At 52.9% G+C, this 17,656-nt stretch overlaps 1 protein-coding gene across 8 annotated transcripts in view; it reads right to left on the bottom strand.

Annotated features, from left to right (window-relative positions):
• Nucleotides 1–6,070: 6,070 nt before the first annotated feature.
• The window catches only part of PALD1 (phosphatase domain containing paladin 1), an 84,318-nt gene continuing 72,732 nt past the window's right edge, over nt 6,071–17,656 (bottom strand). For 7 of the 8 annotated variants that reach the window (XM_068547742.1, XM_068547744.1, XM_068547745.1 and 4 more), the window contains 2 exons: nt 10,209–10,364; nt 6,071–8,182 (listed from right to left, as the gene is read on the bottom strand). In XM_068547742.1, coding sequence (XP_068403843.1) covers nt 8,030–8,182; nt 10,209–10,364 — 309 coding nt within the window. In that variant the 3' untranslated portion in view covers nt 6,071–8,029. The remainder of the gene's footprint in view (nt 8,183–10,208; nt 10,365–17,656) is intronic. The other variant, XM_068547749.1, reaches the window with a different exon arrangement.

Here is a 17,656-nt window from a genome sequence, read left to right as displayed (position 1 = left end):
CCAGGATCCTAACTGCTACAGGGCCTAGTGCATAGTATGAGCTGTTTTCATATACAAATTATGATTAAGCATATGCTCTAGTTTCCCCTTCCCAACCCACAGCCCTCCAAATGTCATTAAAAGTATTAATTTTTAAATTCTATGCCAGTGCTAGAATAACAAGAGGTCAGAAATTGTGAGGAATCCCTGAAAGACAGAGATTGATGGAACTGGATGGACAGGGGAAATGACAGCCCACAAGCCACGCAGCTGAAAGCCTCTGAGAGAGGAGGGACCAGCTTTAAGGAAGCTTTCAGCTCACAGGTGCCAAGCCAGGAGGCAGGAGGAAGCCTGGACCCCCATCAGGACAAGGTTGGAGAATTCCAGCAGAAGCAGCTGGAGAATTTGGCTCTCCCCGCGCCCCCCTCGGCAGCACAGGTCAAGTCTGGGTAGCAGTGGAGTCTGCCAGGTGGTAGCAGCGAGTGGGGCACTTGGGGCGGCATCCTAGGGCTGATATCCACCTAGCGGCGAGGGGGCACCCTCATCCAGAAGGGCAGCCACCGGCACACGCTGTCACCAGCAAGTCTCATCCCTGCCCAGTAGTCACCAGTCCAGGCTATGTGAAATAGTCACAAGCCTTATCAACAGGATAACTTGAAATCTCAAGACTCAAGTTGAGTGCACAACCAAATTCACCAGCCACTGAGGAAAACCAACACCATGAAAAACAAACACCAAATTCAATAAAAAGAACTAACATCCACGGAAATAGAACTAACTGAATAAGCCCTCAAATAAGAATAATTAATATCTTCAAAGAGATGAGCCTTCTAACGCTTTTAGGCTTACCCTAAAGAAGATTGAATTGGAAATCTTATCAATTAAAAATGTGACCTGGGAGGGTGGTGGTAGGAAATACATCCACTACACACCAATTAGAATGGCTAAAGTCAAAAAAGATTGACAATTCCAAGGTTGGTAAGAATGTGGAGGGAATGGAACTCCCATATGCTGCTGGTGGGGATGAAACCATCTGGAAAATAGTTTGGCAGTTTCTTAAAAATTTAAACATACACGTACCATACCATTCAGCCATTCTCCTCCCAGGTATTTATCCAAAAGAAATGAAAACATATGTCCATACGAAGACTTGTACATGTTCATAATAGTTTTATTTGTAATAGCCAAAACTTGGAAACAACCCAAATATCCAGTAACAATTTGGATTAACCAACTGAGCGTATAGCCGTACAATGGAATACCACTCAGCAATACAAAGGAATGACCAATTGATGTACATTAAACATGGATGACCTTGAAATATGCTGAGTGAAAGAAGCCAGAAAATAAAGAGTACACACTGATGCTTCCATTTATATAAAACCCTAGAAAATGCAAACGAATCTATGATGACAAAAAGCAGATCAAAGTGTCCCTGTGGAGAGGGATGGGGGAGGGAAGGTCAGGAAGTAGAAATTATAAAGGGATATATAAGCAAACTTTCAGAGATGATGGATATGGTCATTATCTTGATTATGATAATTTCACAGGTGTATACCTATGTCAAAACTTAACAAATTATACACTTCAAATACGTACAGTTTATTGTATGTCAATTATACCTCAATAAAGTTGTTTTTAAAAAACTTTTTGGAACTGTTAAAAAAAAAAAGAAAAGTTTGTATTGGAAAAGGAGAGTTAAAATGAACAATATTTTCCTCATCTATTTTTGTGTATGTTAGTTTATACAGGGTACCTCTGAGTGAAAGAGTAAGAGATATAATTAGTAGTCACTTGACAAATCTTAATAAACTTTTGGGGGCATATTTTCCAGAAAGTGAGAGAGTTAATGACTCCAATATCCAGGTAATACATCCTTTTGCAATTCCAGTGTTTTCCAATTCTCAATGCTTCTAACAAAATTACACGAGTACCCAACTGACTGACAGCTAATAGAAAAAAAAAATTTTAATGCTTTGATGAGAGATCATGATGTGATTTTTGGCATATTACTCAGAAGAGGTTCATAGAATCAAGTAGCATTACTATAGCAAACAGTCACCTCTACTAGTTTATGTGATCACAGATTCTCAATGTTTACATTTATAAGAACAAAAATAGGTTATCTGAAGATAACAAACAGAAAAACTTGCAAATGTGACCATGGAAAATATGTAAGATATTCATAAACATTAAGATTGAGAAAGAAGACAGTCACAGATGCACAGGAGCTTTCTAAATACTTAAGAGAATATTACAAGGTTTTCCCTGGCGTTCCAGTGGTTAGGACTCCGCCTTTCCAATGCACAGGGTGTATGGGTTTGATCCCTGGTTGGGGAACTAAGATCCTGCATGCCGCTGGGTGCAGCCAAAAGAAAAGAGAGAATATTACATATGATTTTACATTAATAAACTTGAAAATCTTGACAGATGTCCATGTGTTATTCTGGGAAAATGTTGGTATTTTACCAAAGTTGACCCAAGGAAAACTACAAGTCCAGAGAAGAGTAATAAAGATTTTAAAAATTAAAAATCCACTCGAGATTTTTTAAACTTAGGATGGAAAGTCAGAGATGGTTGTTGGAAGATGAATGGATGCTAGAGGCAATGGCAATCACATGTCTACTGTACGGATCCATGTATACACAGGGACCTAACATATGACAAGGGTTGCAGTTCAAGGAGTAGAGAAACTTGGCTACTCGATAAATAACATAGGCCAACTGGATACGCATTTGGAAAAAAAATAAATTATATTCTCTACCATATGTCATTCACAAACATTTACTCCAGGTGAATTAAAGAAACATAAAGGACAATACTGTACAAGCAATCAAAGAAAACCAGAAAATAGATAAGTAACCTTGGGTAGAGAAGGTCTGCTGACACAAGACACAAAATATAAAAGGCAAAAATTTAACAAAATAAACTCCAAAACAATTACGGATAAACTGGAAGAAAGAACTGGCTGTATATCTATCTATCTACCTACGAATGAAACAGACTGTATTAAAATTTTTACGCCTATTAGTTTAAAAGAGACAACCCAGTAGAAAAATAAGCAAACACATAAGAGAGCAAATCCAAATGGCCAATAAACCTATAAAAAGATGTTTCATCTCATTAGTAATTGGGAAAATCATATTAAAATAAAAACAAAAGACTGTTTCCTTATCAGATGGGCAATTCCTTATCAGATGGGCAAAAATTAAAAGACTGGTGACTTCAAATGTTGGGGTGGGAATGGGGAAATGTGTGTTTTCATAAACTATTGATGTTTAATTCAGGGTGAGGTGGGCAGATGGTAGGAAAAGAAAGAATATACTAAGGGGAGGCGCAAAATGAAACTCAAAAGCCCCCATCATAGATAATCTATCAGAGTGACTCATAGGAAACAAGTACTTCTTGTGGTGTTGAGGGGAACCTCTTGAAAGAACAAAGGGGTTTGAAAAGCGTTGAGCGTGAGAACCACAAGACCTTGTAGGAAGGTTTTCAAAGTAATCATGCTTTCCCCTCACCCCCCTCCCAACCCGCCCCAGCGAGGGCACACTTCCAGAAGGACTGACATCTCTCTCCCCATCACTGAAAATGTCAGAGAGGATTCCAGTACCCAGAGCTGGCACCGACATCCACCTTTGAAATGAGCACGGGCTTGGAGTCAGACACTCTCTTGGCACATAGATCAATGGAACAGAATAGAGAGCCCAGAAATAAACCCATGCACTTATGGTCAATTAATCTTTGACAACGGAGGCAAGAATACACAACGGAGAAAAGACAGTCTCTTCAATAACAGTATGGAGGGTCCTCAAAAAACTAGAAAGAGAACTATCATATGATCCAGCAATTCCACTCGGGTATATCCAGAAAAAACAAAAACACTAATTCAAAAAATGCACCCCAATGTTCACAGCAGCACTATTTACAATAGCCAAGACATGGAAGCAACCCAAGTGTCCATCAGCAGACACACAGATAAAGAAGATGTGGTATTATATACGTGTGTGTGTATATATATGTATACACACATACACACACACACACACACACACAAACACTACTTAGCTATAAAAAAAGAATGAAATTCTGCCATTTGCAGAAACAAGAATGGACCTAGAGAATATCATGCTTTGTGAAATAAGTCAGAGAAAGACAAATACTATATGATATCACTTATATGTGGACTCTAAAAAAATACAACAAACCAGTGAATACAACCAAAAAGAAGCTGACTCGCAGATATAGAGAACAAATTATTGGTTACCAGTGGGGAGAGGGAAGGACGGATGGGTAATACAGGGGTAGGGAAGTAAAAGGTACAAACTATTAGGTATAAAATAAGCTACAAGGATATATTGTACAACATGGAGAATACAGCCAATATTTTATAAGAACTATAAATGGAGTATTACCTTTAAAAATTGTGAATCACTATATTACATACCTGTAACATAATATTGTACAGCAACTATACTTCAATTAAAAAAAAGTAAATAAATAAAATATAAAATTAAACACATATGAGATTCTATTGTGAGCCACAAAACTAGCGAGAAGTTTTTAAAAAAGTGGAATAGGCGGTGCTGGCCAGGCATGAGAAACAGCGAGCTCATTAACTGCTATTTGAGACTATCCAATAGGACATTTCTGGAGGACAAATTGAAAACCTTTATAATGGTTTACTTAGGAAATATTCCCTCTATTTAGGAAATAATCAGAGGTTGGCACTGCCATTCGCAGATTTAGGGGTATCCACCCAGATAACTCCAAGCGCCTCAGTCCCGCCTTCCCCACCCCACCCCATCCACAGAGAAGGGGAGCAACAATTTCCTTCCACACAGGCCCCAGTCCACAGGCCCCGCAGCCGCACACTCGAGATGGAAGGGCAGGGCGGTGCGAGAGAGAGAAAGACAACTGAGTCTGGCTGGAACTGTAACATATGAAGCTGGAAACCGGGCTGGTGGTGTCCCTACGCAGTGCCAGAGAAGGCTGCCTTAACCAGCAAGAGGGACAAAGAAGCTGCCCAGGGAGGCCAAGAAGAGGGTGAGGGTGTGTCATTCAGGTCCTCAGAGGGGCAGACACCACGATGGGATCAGATGTGCAAGAGATTTATTTGTGGAAACCCCTGTGAAGGATAAAGGAGGAGGAGGCAGAAGGCAGGAAGAGCCTGCAGACCACGATGCGGGTCTGACGCCCGTGAAAGGAGAGAGGAAGCGAGAGCCCCACGCTGCAGGGTGGGTCTGAGGAACCCCCAGCCTGACCAACGGGGAGGCCCCAGGCAAGGCTGCCACGGGCAGAAACAGCGTGGCTAGTGGCTCGAGAGCCCTGCCGGCCTCAGTCATGGTCTGGGAGAGCCCGAGCGGGGAGAGGGCTGGAGACGGAGTGCGGCCTTGGTGCGTGTTGGATCGAAGCTGCAGCGGCTGGAGTTGTGCCGTCTGCTCTTGCAGCGGGTTCTCCTGAGGGGGGATTGGAGCGGCGCACCCCCGTTGATGCTGCAGAGGACTTCTAGGGCTCCCTGGACAGTATTCCAGTTCCCAGTCCTGGTCATCCCAAGACCGTGCCGCACCTCCATCAGGGTCCCAGGAGATCCTTCCACTGATCATATTTTTACAATCCCCTCATCCCTGGCAGAGAAGTGCTGAACCACCCCACACACGGACACACATGCACACTGGTGTATACACCACTGCACTCACATTCAGAAGCCACACAGAGCATGCCTGGACTCTGCTGTGCTGGGAAGTAACCCCAGGAGGCCTCCCCTCCAAGGCTGGGGAGATCACCAACCCTATGCGGTCGGGGCTCTGGATTCCATTCTCACCACCCCCAGCTGACCTTGGAACTACAACCTAGAGGGTCTGATTCCCCTAATCCTGGAAGAGCTTAGAGAGAAGCCTCAGGTCAGCACTCTCTCTACCTCACTCTCCTTACTGCCTCTTTACACACCAATTTCTCAACACAAGTGTGCTCAAGCATTCAGGGGCCTAAAGGGACCAAGGGGAGACTGTAGGGATAAGAAAAGGAAATAGAGGTTGAGGACCACCCTCCTTCATAGCCCTTGAAACTCTATTTTGTTCCGTTTCCCTGGATATAACAGTCCTTCACACTTTAGCATGAATTAGCCTGTTATGTTGCTTTCTTCAAGAAGGGGCTCAGCACGTCAGCTGTGGGCATCCAGGATGAGATGGTCAAACATGATTGGGGATGTGAAGGAAGGAGAGAGGCGTCCAGGAAAATCCACCTTCTCTGAGAATCAGGTGCACTACAGGCAGGTGCTCTTGGCTCTCCCTGCCCTCCCATCCTTACTCTGAAGGAGCAGGGACCCCAGCTTGCATCAGTTCTGTAACACCTGACCCACACTAAAGACAGGCAGCCAAGCGCACTTCACATTTAGCCACTTTTAATGCTCAAAAGCTCTGTACAAAAAAAAAAAAAAAAATCACGAATGAATCCTCACAACACCCCTGTGAGGTAGGTAGGCAAGTATTATTCTCCCATTTTACAGATGGGGAAACTGAGGCAGAGAGGTGATGTGACCAGCCAGTAGTCCCAGCACAGCTGAAAGTCAGGGCCAACCGTGAGAATGCAAAGGATCCCTCCCAGTTCAGCCCTGATCTCTGACCCCTCCTCTAGACCTTGTCTGCAACAAAATTAACACTTTTTACTACATGCAAAAATAAAACCGAAAACAACAACAAATCTGAAAAGGTAGTGAACAGACATACAGTAGATTTGCAAAAGAATTCAGCTAAAACGGTCATAAATTTTCCAACACTACGTAGACGTGAACAACTTTGGCCTCTTCCCCCTTTTCAAAATACCATGACCAGTGACACATCACCTGTTTCTCTGCACAAGTGCCGGTGTCCAACCAAGAGAGACCTCCCTGGCCCCAACGAGCCAGGCCAGGAGGACAGCGTCCACACCATTCAGCCCCTGTGCTTCAGGGGACACCAGCCCCCAGAGGGAGAGCCGCAGACTCAGCTCAACACCGCCTGCCTCTCCGAGCAACCCTCCCACTGTCTGCCCAGAGCTGGTCCCGGCAGCTGCTAACTCAGCAGCACTTGGCCCCTTCTGCCCCCACTGGAAGGCAGCTCAAGGATGCTCAGCAAGGATGGCCTGGAATCCAAGTGCCCCCTCACGCCATCCTTGGTCCACTCTCACACGCCCCACTGCTCGCTCAGGGTCACCCGGCAGTCTCCGGGGCTCCTGCCACAGCAGGTCGGGGCACAGGCCACTCTGGATGGCGGGGCAGGGAGGCAGTGCTTCCCTAGACCTCCCACCCATGGTTCCAGAGAAATGGAGCTGGCCTCTTCCACAGGGCTGCATGCACCTTCTGAAAGCTCTTTCTTCCCCCGAGAGGGACTCCATTTCGTTTTCAGCTCCCTGGAAACCTCCACAGTCCTGCCAGCCCAGGGGAGGGGAGAGGGCAAAGGAAGGAGAGGCAGAGGCCCCTGCGGGACCCACCAGGCGTGTGGTTGTCCTTCTTCAAGTCTCCAGGTTGAGACGAGGCATGAGAGGCAAGAAAACTGGGTAAAGCTGCCTTTAAGGTAACAAATCAGCCAGCACACAGTCTACTCCCTAGGGATCCCGGGGCCCCCAGGGCAGTGCTCAAGCAGCAAAACGGGAGAAGCCGCATGGGAGAGCCACGAGAGAGGGAAAGAGGGAAACCAACACTGGCCAGGGCTGCTCCGCGCCAGGGGCCATCAGAGCCGCTCGGGGGAGAGGGGAGGGCGAAGCGGCGAGGGGTTTCGCTTGGCAACTTGGGGAGTGAGCTCCTTGGAGACGTGATGCCACACCGGCCTTCCTGCAGGCCCTCCCCGCGCCTGCCATTCACAAGGTATCACTGTGCGCCAATTGTCCTATAAAAACTCTTTCAGAAAAGGGGTCCCCACCCATGCCAGTCTCTCTGCTAAGCTGAGGAATCATTTCTCAGGGCCACTGTCAGTGAAGAGCACCGGCACCCCCAGCCTGAGAGGGTAGGAGGTGGCCCCGCAGGAGGCGACGGTAGCAGGGGCAGGGGGAGCGCGTCCTACAGGAAGTCCCATTCCTACAGGAAGTCCCCCGCAGCGGAGGGCTCGGGGCTGTGGCTCTGCTCCTGCCACCGGCAGCGCAGCCTCGAGAAGGGCTGGTCCTCCACGCTCTCAAGCTCGGGGAAGCCCAGCTGGTTGAGGATCTCGTAGATGCCGGCCTTTGCTGCCACCTGGGGAGGACAGCAGAGATGGGGGCAGAGCTCCAGGGAAAGGGGGTAATCATTCAGGTCCCCCGTCCCCCTCTGTCACACCGTCCTCCCCTCACTGGGCTCCACAGATGCAGGCGAGTCTGGGGCCCAGCGCTGCCTCCCCCCAGCTCAGTGACCTGCACAAGTTTGCATCTTGATTACTATTAACTGTTCTGTGCTTCCGTTTCCTTATAACAGGACTGCACAGTGTGGAGGGCGACACTTCACAGAAAGCGCCCGGCAGGTAGTGAGCAAGCGGAGAGCAGCGCGGGAGGCCAAGCACGCCCCATGCCTGTGTAGCCCCATGGGGACGCTCCCATGGGGACCTCAGGAGCAGAGGCCCAGCTGCTCCCAGTATTACAGCTGGGCCCTCAGGGAGTGCTGGGAAGGCAGTGTGGATGCAGCAGCCAGCAGGAGCCCTTCGGCTGTGAGTTCCGGCTGTGGAGCAGGCAGGCCCACCAAGGGCCTCAGCTCAGGCGGGTTAACTGGGGCCTCCCTGGACAGTCTCCACACAGCCCTATGGCCCAGACCCTGGCACTAGACTCAAACTACTCAACGACCAGCCTCCTTCTCTCCCCACCGTCCTGGGGGATGGGGAGGATGCAGGCTCCACTCCAAACAGAGGTCTCCGGGCAACCTGCACCCCTGCCCTCTGTTCATCCCCTGAGGCTGGAACCCACGCTCGGGGCTGGACCAGCAGTTCTCGCCCTCCTTGACGTCCCCAAACACCCACCACCAGGGTTCAGCTGGCGAGGGGATCAAGCTCCTCCCCAGCCCCTGGTCTCCCTGATTTCAGCTCTCCGAGCAGAACCCAAGCAGAAGTGTCCTAGGTCCCCCACCACCTCCACCTCCAAGAGGAAGCTGAGCCCAAGGCCTGCTCAAGAGGGTGGCCCCAATGTGGCCTTGGTGTGACCCACACCCTATCAGGAACACCCTGAAGGCCCATCTTCAGCAGAAACGCCCAGCAGCCACCACTCCTGCCACCAGGCCCTGTGGTGGCCTCCCTGCCTCTGTTCCCTCACAGCTCTGACCCCACGTGCACACCTACCTAAGCCCCCGTACCCTTCCTATACCCATCACAGCCTCCCATCCTCCTGCCCACCTGCCCCACGGGAGCTAATTCCAGCCCTGAGTCCAGATTAGAACTGCCAGGACAGTCTGGTGAGGTCAGTAGGGGCCAGTGTCCCAGCGGAGGGGTAATTACAGGCTCCTCTGCCAAGGAGGGAAGGAGGCCTTTCTCCTGCCCTAGAGGTGCCGAGGCAGCGGCTCCTCCTCTAAAAGCAGGCGAGCCGGGGGAAGAACCAGGAAGAGCCAAGCAGAGAGGGAGGGTGGAGGCGGCATGAGAGGGCAGCGTCTTAGGCCAGACATGGTGGGCTTTGGAGCCAAACAACCTGCTCTAACGCTGACCGTGAACACGGCACTTAACCTCTCTGCACTCAGTCTCCTCCTCTGTAGAATGGGAGCATACAGTCACAGTCGCCACGTAAGGCAGACCCGCTCACACAAGCTCTGGCAGACAGCACTGTATGCATCTCATGGAATCCCCACCACAGCCTCCTGAGGTGGTGCTGATGCGGTAACGCCGAGGACAGCAGCTCAGAGGGGTTAACTAACTTGTCCGAGGTCACGGCTGCAAGGCAGCAGGGGCCGAGCCACAGCGGGGAGCCAGAAGGGCACAGGGGAGGGATGAACACAACAGTGGGCGTGAAGCACCCAGGTGACGCTGGCCTTGGGGACGCAGGCAAGGAGGAGGGGCCCAGCCCAGCACCCGCCCTGCTCTGTCCCCAGGCGCCTCGTCCCCTGCCTCCTCCTCCTCATCCATCCACTCACTGCCTGCTGAGCACAGAGGCCGTGCTGGGGACCCAGAGCTGAACGAGACACAATCTCAGCCACAGGGGAGCGTCCTGTACAGTGAGATGAGAACTCTGCCCGCTCAACAGGAAGCCTGTCCCTGGGCCCGGGGAAGACGCACAGGGCGGTCCCGGCCCACCCCCCCCGCCGCCCTCACCTCCCACATCCAGGCGCTGAAGGGCCTCTGCCAGGAGCCGGCCTTCTCCAGGTGGAGGTACGCGTTGAAGAGCACCAGGCAGATGTAGCGTTCCAGGTACTGCAGGCTCCGCAGCTGCAGCCTCCGGGCCTCCCGCTCTGACTTGGCCGCTTTCGCCTAGAGGTCGGATGGCACGGGGCAGGAGTCAGAGTGGGTGCTCATCCCCAGCCAGGGACACTCCACACACGCTCTACACACATACACACACCTGACTCACACACTCACAGACTCTCACAATCGTACACACCACACACACACTCATACACATACACACACACCCACACACACCTCACACACCACATGCCCTCGGTCACACACACCCCACACACAATCACACAACACAGTCACGTACACACACACGCACCGCATACACACTCCACACTCACACACAAACCATACACACAACACACACCCCCACATACTCACACACATACAGACACACTCTCACACAACACACACTCTCCAAGGCTGGGGACAGAGCAGAGAAAGACCACAGAAGCAGGATCAGCAAGAGGTGCAGGAGCTCAGGGAGGGACAGGCTGGGATGGGGGGTAGGGCATCGGTCTTTTGAACGGCAATCCTGAGCACCTTCTAGGAGAACAGGCCACGCTAGGGAGGGAAGGGACAGCCAAGTGACTAAAGGTAGCTTCCCAGAGAGCACAGGATGCAGCTGGGCCTTGAGGGCCTGGGTGGACTCGGATGAAGACAGTGGGCACCAGACGGGGCGGCCCAGAGGCGAGGATGGTGCCCAGCAGGTAGGGGGACTGGGAAGGGGCTGGCTTGGCTGGAACAAGGGCGCGAAGGGACAAGAGGGCAACTGGGCTGGCCCCCAACTGTGGAAGCCACCCTGGCGCCGAGAAGTCTACCCTCTAAAGCCAGCTTCCCAACCCTGGTGTGCAGATGCCTGGGCCCCACCCCGGACCAATCAGACGAGAACCTCCGCGGGGTGGGCCTGGGCACGGGGGCTGTGAAAAGTCCCCAGGGCCATTCTAGGGAGCCAGGGTTGAGCTCCATGGCTTTAGCACTGGAGAGCCACTGAAGCTTTGAGAATAGGAGTGACCTGTTAACGGAAGGCTCGCGGGAGACTAATGCTCAGAAGGAAGAGGACTTATACGGGGTCCTCTCCAGGTTCTCCTCAGTGTCGGGGTCAGTGGGTAGGTGGGGGGACAAGGCCCAGGACACACAGAGCCAGCTCTCCCCCTGCCGGGTGTCTGCCACCATATCTGGGCGTGCTCCTCCAACCCACCGCAGATGGACCGTCGCCCTAGGGGGGAGCCCAGGGGACTGAACACCACACCTCACCTTGCACTTGCACCCTCCCCCTTCTCGCCCACACCCGCCCCGCCCTGGCCTCCATCCAGGGCCCACGGCAGCTCTCTCTGCTCCAAGAAGAGGATGTGGCATAGCGGCCGTACCTTCAGGCCCCGGGAACACCCAGGGGAGGGCACAGCCAGCCCCCGGGCCTCCAGGAACCAGGAAGGGCAGTCTCCCAACAACTGGGCCACAGCTGGAAGCCCCCCCACGCAGGCACACGTCAGCCTACACGAATCTCCTCCAGGCCGCTTCAGGAAGGCTCCTGGGTGGGCCCCCGCCCCAGACATGACACGACCCGCAGCCCTAAGAACCGCGAGCTGGAGTGGGCTTGCTTGTGGGACCTTAGTCCCCCACCTCCCACTTCTGCCTCGGGTGACTCAGCCTCTGGTGCCTCTGCCGTCTTTGCCCCCAGGGTCATGGGAGTGGACGGTTGGCCCACCACACCATCCAAAAGGAGCTCTGGAACCTTGGGGACGGAGCAGGGGTGGAAGGCGGACAGCAAACAGGGCCCAGCTGGGGCAAGGGGACCACAGCCAGTGCCCTGACTCCCTGGGAGACACGACTGGGTTCTGGTCCCAGTTCTGCCATTTAAACTCTCAGCCCCACATTGCTGGAGGTCACATTGCTCAGTAAAGTATGGCATGAGGAAGCACCTATAAACCCTGGGGGGCCACATGGGTCCAGCCATTCACGGAACGGGGGCCAGAGCCACGGCACAAAGGTGGGGCACACACAGGCCCTGCCTGCAGAGACACTCGTGGTCTGGGGGAGACAGGGGACAACTGCCAAACACCCAGAGCAGCCGGATCACGGGATCGAGGCAAGGCAGGTAGCGGACGAGGGAGGGCCTCCAAGAGGAGGAGGATTTGAGGTGCATTAGGAAGAAGGGGACAGAGAGGTGCCCTGAGAGGGGGAGGAAAGGGTCAAAGAGTGAGGTGGGTTCAAGGGAGGCAGAGGGGGAGGGGCTTGTAGCAGCAGGGGGCCCAGAGCCAGGCAAGCCCTGACCCTACAGACAAAGGGGCCAGTGAGGGCTTCTGGCGGATGTGAGGGTAGGAATGGCCCCAGGGCCACTGGTGCGGGAAGCTGACTGGGGCCGGTAGGGGCAGGACGCCTACTGTTTTAAGGATGGATCAACCAACCAAGTGCCCAAAAAAAAGCAGTTTTGTTTAGAAATTAGCCAGTGGACCAAAAAAAAAAAAAAAAAAAAAAGATTTTACCTAAATACAAACTGCGGCCAATACAGCACGACTCTGCCTGTCTCTAAGGGTGACTATTTCAAGCCGCGCGGCGCTGGGCATTCACCACCCGATCCCTTACGCTGCTCCCCAATCTCCATCCAAAGGCTGGGAGCCTAGTTAAACACATTTTCTTAGAAAGAAGGAAAGGAATTCACCCACAGTGCCAGCAGGCAGAGTCACTTTAAACTACTTTCAAGAGCTCAGAAGTAAGTTCCTGTGGGTGTGAAGAGGCCTCGGCTTGGGACTTGGCCCTGGGGGCAGAGCCGCAGCAGCTCTATCCTCTTGGTGCCCCTGCTCCAGAGGGGACAGAAGCCTGCTGCCCCCAGAGACTCCAGCAAGGATTCTGAGGAACATCTTGGGTGGAGAGGCCAAGTGATTCCTTCCGAGCCCCTACTGGCAAGGTAGGGTGGAATTATCTCTAAATTCAGACCCCTGGGTCAAGGTGACGCCTGACACCCACCAGAAGGTTCCATGGGCGCTTCCTGCCTGACCGCAGTCTGTGATTTGAGACAATGCCCCATCTTCCTAGCAAAGCCCTGGTTTCCTTAAAATCACCCCATATTGGCACTGTCTGGGGAGGAGGACAGGCCAGCCACCTCCAGTAGATAAAAATAGTGGAGCTGTTTTTAGAGGGCCTGGCAGGGCCAGGCTGTCATTAGCTGTGGTGGAGCAGACAAGGCTTCCTCGTCCATTGGGGACTAAGCACTAAAACAGACGGGGCCCCGGGAAGGTGGCCAGGGCACTGGGTTCGTCAGGCCTCTCAAGCCTCCAGGCTGCCCAGCATCAACGCAGGCCCCGAGGTGCGCTGCTCCTTGCTGGGCCACTTGGGAGAGGCCCACGGAGGCAGGGCTGGGAAGCCTCCCCGGGTGTGCCCAGGCCCCCTGCATGCAGGTGCCAGGCTGAGCACAACGCACGTAGATCTGATGAGGAGATTCTAATATGCCCTCCAGCAAACCCATGAAGCAAGAGGGACATCTCATGGTGCAGATGGGGCTCAGCAAGGTCACAGAGTTCCAAGCTGGGACATCAACTCCAAAACCCCAGCTCTCCTAACACCCTAGGCCTTCCCACCACAGTCAAGTTCAAGTGCTCCTCGCCTCACTCTTGCTTCTGTACCTTTACCCTCTCTCTTCCTCCTGCCTGGAATGCCCTCCCCTCCACCTGGGCTGGCCGCGTTCAGCTTTCCCTCCAGGCCCTGGACAAGCCACTGCTCTCCCGAGGCTCTGAACCATCCAGCCCCACCGGCTGCTCCTCAGCCTCCTCCGCTCTGCACCAGTTCCCTAACTACTGCATGACATTCCATCGTGAGGGCTTCTAATTGCTTCTCCAAGGCATGACTGGTCTCCTCAAGACAGCGATACGCCGGGGCAGCAGGCCCCAGGTTACAACCAGGTTTCCATCTCCACCTCCTTCCCGCCGCCCTGAGCGTCTACTAGGACCCAGCGTGCAGAGGGTGCTCAGCTGGTCAACGGGCACTCACTGCCTGGGTCATGTCGCCCTTTCAGTGTCATACTCTCAGTGTCACCTAGGACCGACATTCCAGATTCCCTGGGGACCCCCACGTGTGTACCTGCACCGGGGGCTCCGGACTCAGACGTGCAACCGCTGCTCAAGAGCTCCGCATGGATAAGGTTCGGGCTCCTCAAATTCCACAACGCACTCCAAACGGACCTCGGGACTGCTCCCCAAATCTGCCCTGCCCACACGCTTGCCATCTCACAGGCAAGCCCTGCTGCTCAGGCCCAAACCGACAGCCCTCCTCGACTTCTCCCTTTCTCAGCCCCACGTCCAGCCAATCAGGGAATCCTGTCAACTCTATGTCAACACACTCCCAGAAGCTGCCCCCTCTCACGCCCCAGTCAAGCCACCTCATCTCGGTGACTGCGCCTGACTGGCCTCCCTGCCACCGCCCTCAACCCCGCCCCTACTGTCCAGTCTCAGCGCGGCACCAGAGTGACCCTGTGAGAACCTGCGGTCATTACTGGAGCCTCCCTGCTGCCCTCTCCCCACCCGCTCCCCAGGAACAAGCATGGCCTGGCGACCACTGCCCTCCAGTTGAGGTGGGGTCCAGACTGGGCGGGTGGCCGACAGCCCTCAAAGATGGTCAGTTTCTAAGGGGCAGGGTCCCAGAGCTCAGACCCCACCCTTCTCCTTGGGGGCTCTGCATGAGTCCCTGCAGACCCCATCTTCAGGCCTGCGTGGGCTTGAGGGGCCTCAAGCCCAAGGATGCTTTCCACGCCTAGTCCCCATTTGGGAGAAAGGGGCCCTCACCCCAGAGGCGGGTAACTGATTTTCCAAAGATGTCATATTTTGATCAGCACTTTCAAAGCATGAAGGGGCTAAACCTGGCGCCATGTGCTTCTCTGTTGTTCATTCAACAAACACCGTTCACCCTTAGACCAGGCTCTGGGATTCAGTGCTGACCAGACACGGTCCTGGCCTCAGGAGCCCACTGTCCCTACACATAACCAAGGGAGTCAGCCTGGTGTCCCGGCAACTGTACACCCCACTCCCACCTCACCGGTACCCAGGCAGGTGCTCACCGCCACCCCTCAAGGCAGGTGGGGCAGTAGTAGTGACCCCGGGTGACAGATGGAAAAGCAGAGGCCCAGGCAGGTCAAAGTGATTTGCCCAAGGTTGTGCCGGAAGTTACTAGCAGAGCCTGGGCTAGGACCGGGGTTTCCAACCCCCTCCCAGGGCTCTTTTGGTTGCTGGAGAAGCGCGCCCTCTCCTGGAGACCAACGATGTGGACAAAGAACCAAAAGATACAAAGATGGTAGGGGGCGGGTTTCCAATTTAATCACACAATGACTTAATCAACTGTCCGCTTTCCATCCACTCACAGGCAGACATCTGTGAAGCCCTACTTGTGCCAGGCAGGGTCTGAGCCAGGGTTTCAGGGATGAGCCCTTGCACATGGAACAGAGATGAGCTGCAGAAAGGGCACCTTTAGTGACAACCACAAACTTGACAATGACAGCAATAAGCACAGAGGCAGGGTCTCAGGAGACGGAGAGGGTGCGGGGGGTAGGGGGGAGGCAGGGAGATGGTGGGGTTGAGATCTGAACCCCTCCCGAACCCCTGAAAATCCCAAGCCTGATGGCGCACGTTCAGAAACCACGCCTGGCACCCTGTCAGCGTTCACTAGATGGATGCCGTTGAACAAACCAGCATGGTCCCCCTGGAGGGTGCAAGCGGTCCCAGCTCAGCCGTATGATGGGAAGGAAGGGAAAGCAAGGGAGGTCGCAGCTACTGAGAACCTGAGCCTACTCACACACACACTCTCACACACTCACACTTACACACACAGACCCACACACCCACACTCCATCTGAATGAAAGCCGCTCACCAATCCACTGGCTCTATTTTGGCCTGGTGTGAAAGAGCCTTGGGAAGCAACCCTTTTCTTCCATCACATGTTACACGACAGCTCACAGCATTCCAGGGTTGCTCTAATTGCACGGCCTGAGACACTTTACCTACCAGAATGAGGTCTCCAGGGAACAACTTTGGCCAAGCCGGAGTCTTGGAGAGACAGAGAGAGACCCCACTTGGGGCTCAGGGCCAGAGCTGTCTCTCTCTACATTTCTCTTAAGAAATAATCTTCGGGACTTCCCTGGCGGCGCAGTGGTTAAGAATCCGCCTGCCAATGCAGGGGACACGGGTTCGAGCCCTGGACCGGGAAGATCCCACATGCCGTGGAGCAACTAAGCCCGTGCGCCACAACTACTGAGCCTGTGCTCTAGAGCCCGCGAACCACAACTACTGAGCCTGCGTGCCACAACTACTGAAGCCCGCACGCCTAGAGCCCGTGCTCCACAACAAGAGAAGCCACCGCAGTGAGAAGCCCACGCACCGCAATGAAGAGTAGCCCCCGCTCGCTGCAACTAGAGAAAGCCCGCGCAGCAACGAAGACCCAACACAGCCAAAAATAAATAGATAAATAAATTTATTTTTAAAAAAAGAAAAAATATTCGTCCTTGCGGCGCTGAGCTGGATCTCTCTGACCTCTTAGCAACTCTGCACCAACACAGGGCAGTGCAACCAGGAAGGGCTGGTGGCTTCCTTGCCAACCCTTTTTTTCTGCCACAAGAGAACTGTCCCCTGGGTCATGGCCACCACAGTGAAGGAAAGGAATGCAGGCCAAGGAGTTGGGAGACTGGTGCTAATCCTGCCTCCAGCTGGTCACAAAACTTCATTAGGCCTCAGTGTCTTCCTCAGGAAAATGGGTCTAATAAAACCCACCCTCACCTCCTCACCAGCTACTCTGCGGACCAGAGGAAAGACAGGGAAGTTCTTAGGAAACTCGAAAAGCACGGCTCAAAGTTAAAGCATCATAGTCTATAAAATAAATCTCAATTTGAGACCAAAGGACGTTTTACTTCTCTCCGTGTGGTTACCTTCACCTCAGATTTTCCTCAAACTCTTTCTGAAGGGACAGACGGGAGACACATCAGACTGTCTTAAACACAGAACTAACACAGAATTAATGTCACTAGCCAAGGCTAAGGAAAAGTGCCCCTGGCATTAATGATTCTAACAGGACTTCCTTCAGGAGCCCTGACCTTGGTTTCTGTCATAAATATTTTCCCTTTCCAGGCCGAGCAGGAAACAACTCATTCACCAGATGGAGTCACCACTGTGGGCTGGGGGCCCCTTGGATTCTCCTCAGTCGGGGGCCCAGCCTTCTCACCTCTATTCCAAACTCATGGAGTGGCTTAGTTCAAAGGATTTTCTCTTTCTTTTTTCCTATTGAGGCATTTTTAAAAATACCCTGAGCATTCTGGCCGCCTCACACACGTGGGGTGATCAGGCCCTGACCCAAACTCACTGCCTCTATAGGAATGGAGGAGGCA

Source organism: Eschrichtius robustus, chromosome 7 (genome assembly GCF_028021215.1).
Source record: "Eschrichtius robustus isolate mEscRob2 chromosome 7, mEscRob2.pri, whole genome shotgun sequence".
NCBI classification, from domain to species: domain Eukaryota; kingdom Metazoa; phylum Chordata; class Mammalia; order Artiodactyla; family Eschrichtiidae; genus Eschrichtius; species Eschrichtius robustus.
This window is presented reverse-complemented; position numbering and strand designations above follow the sequence as displayed.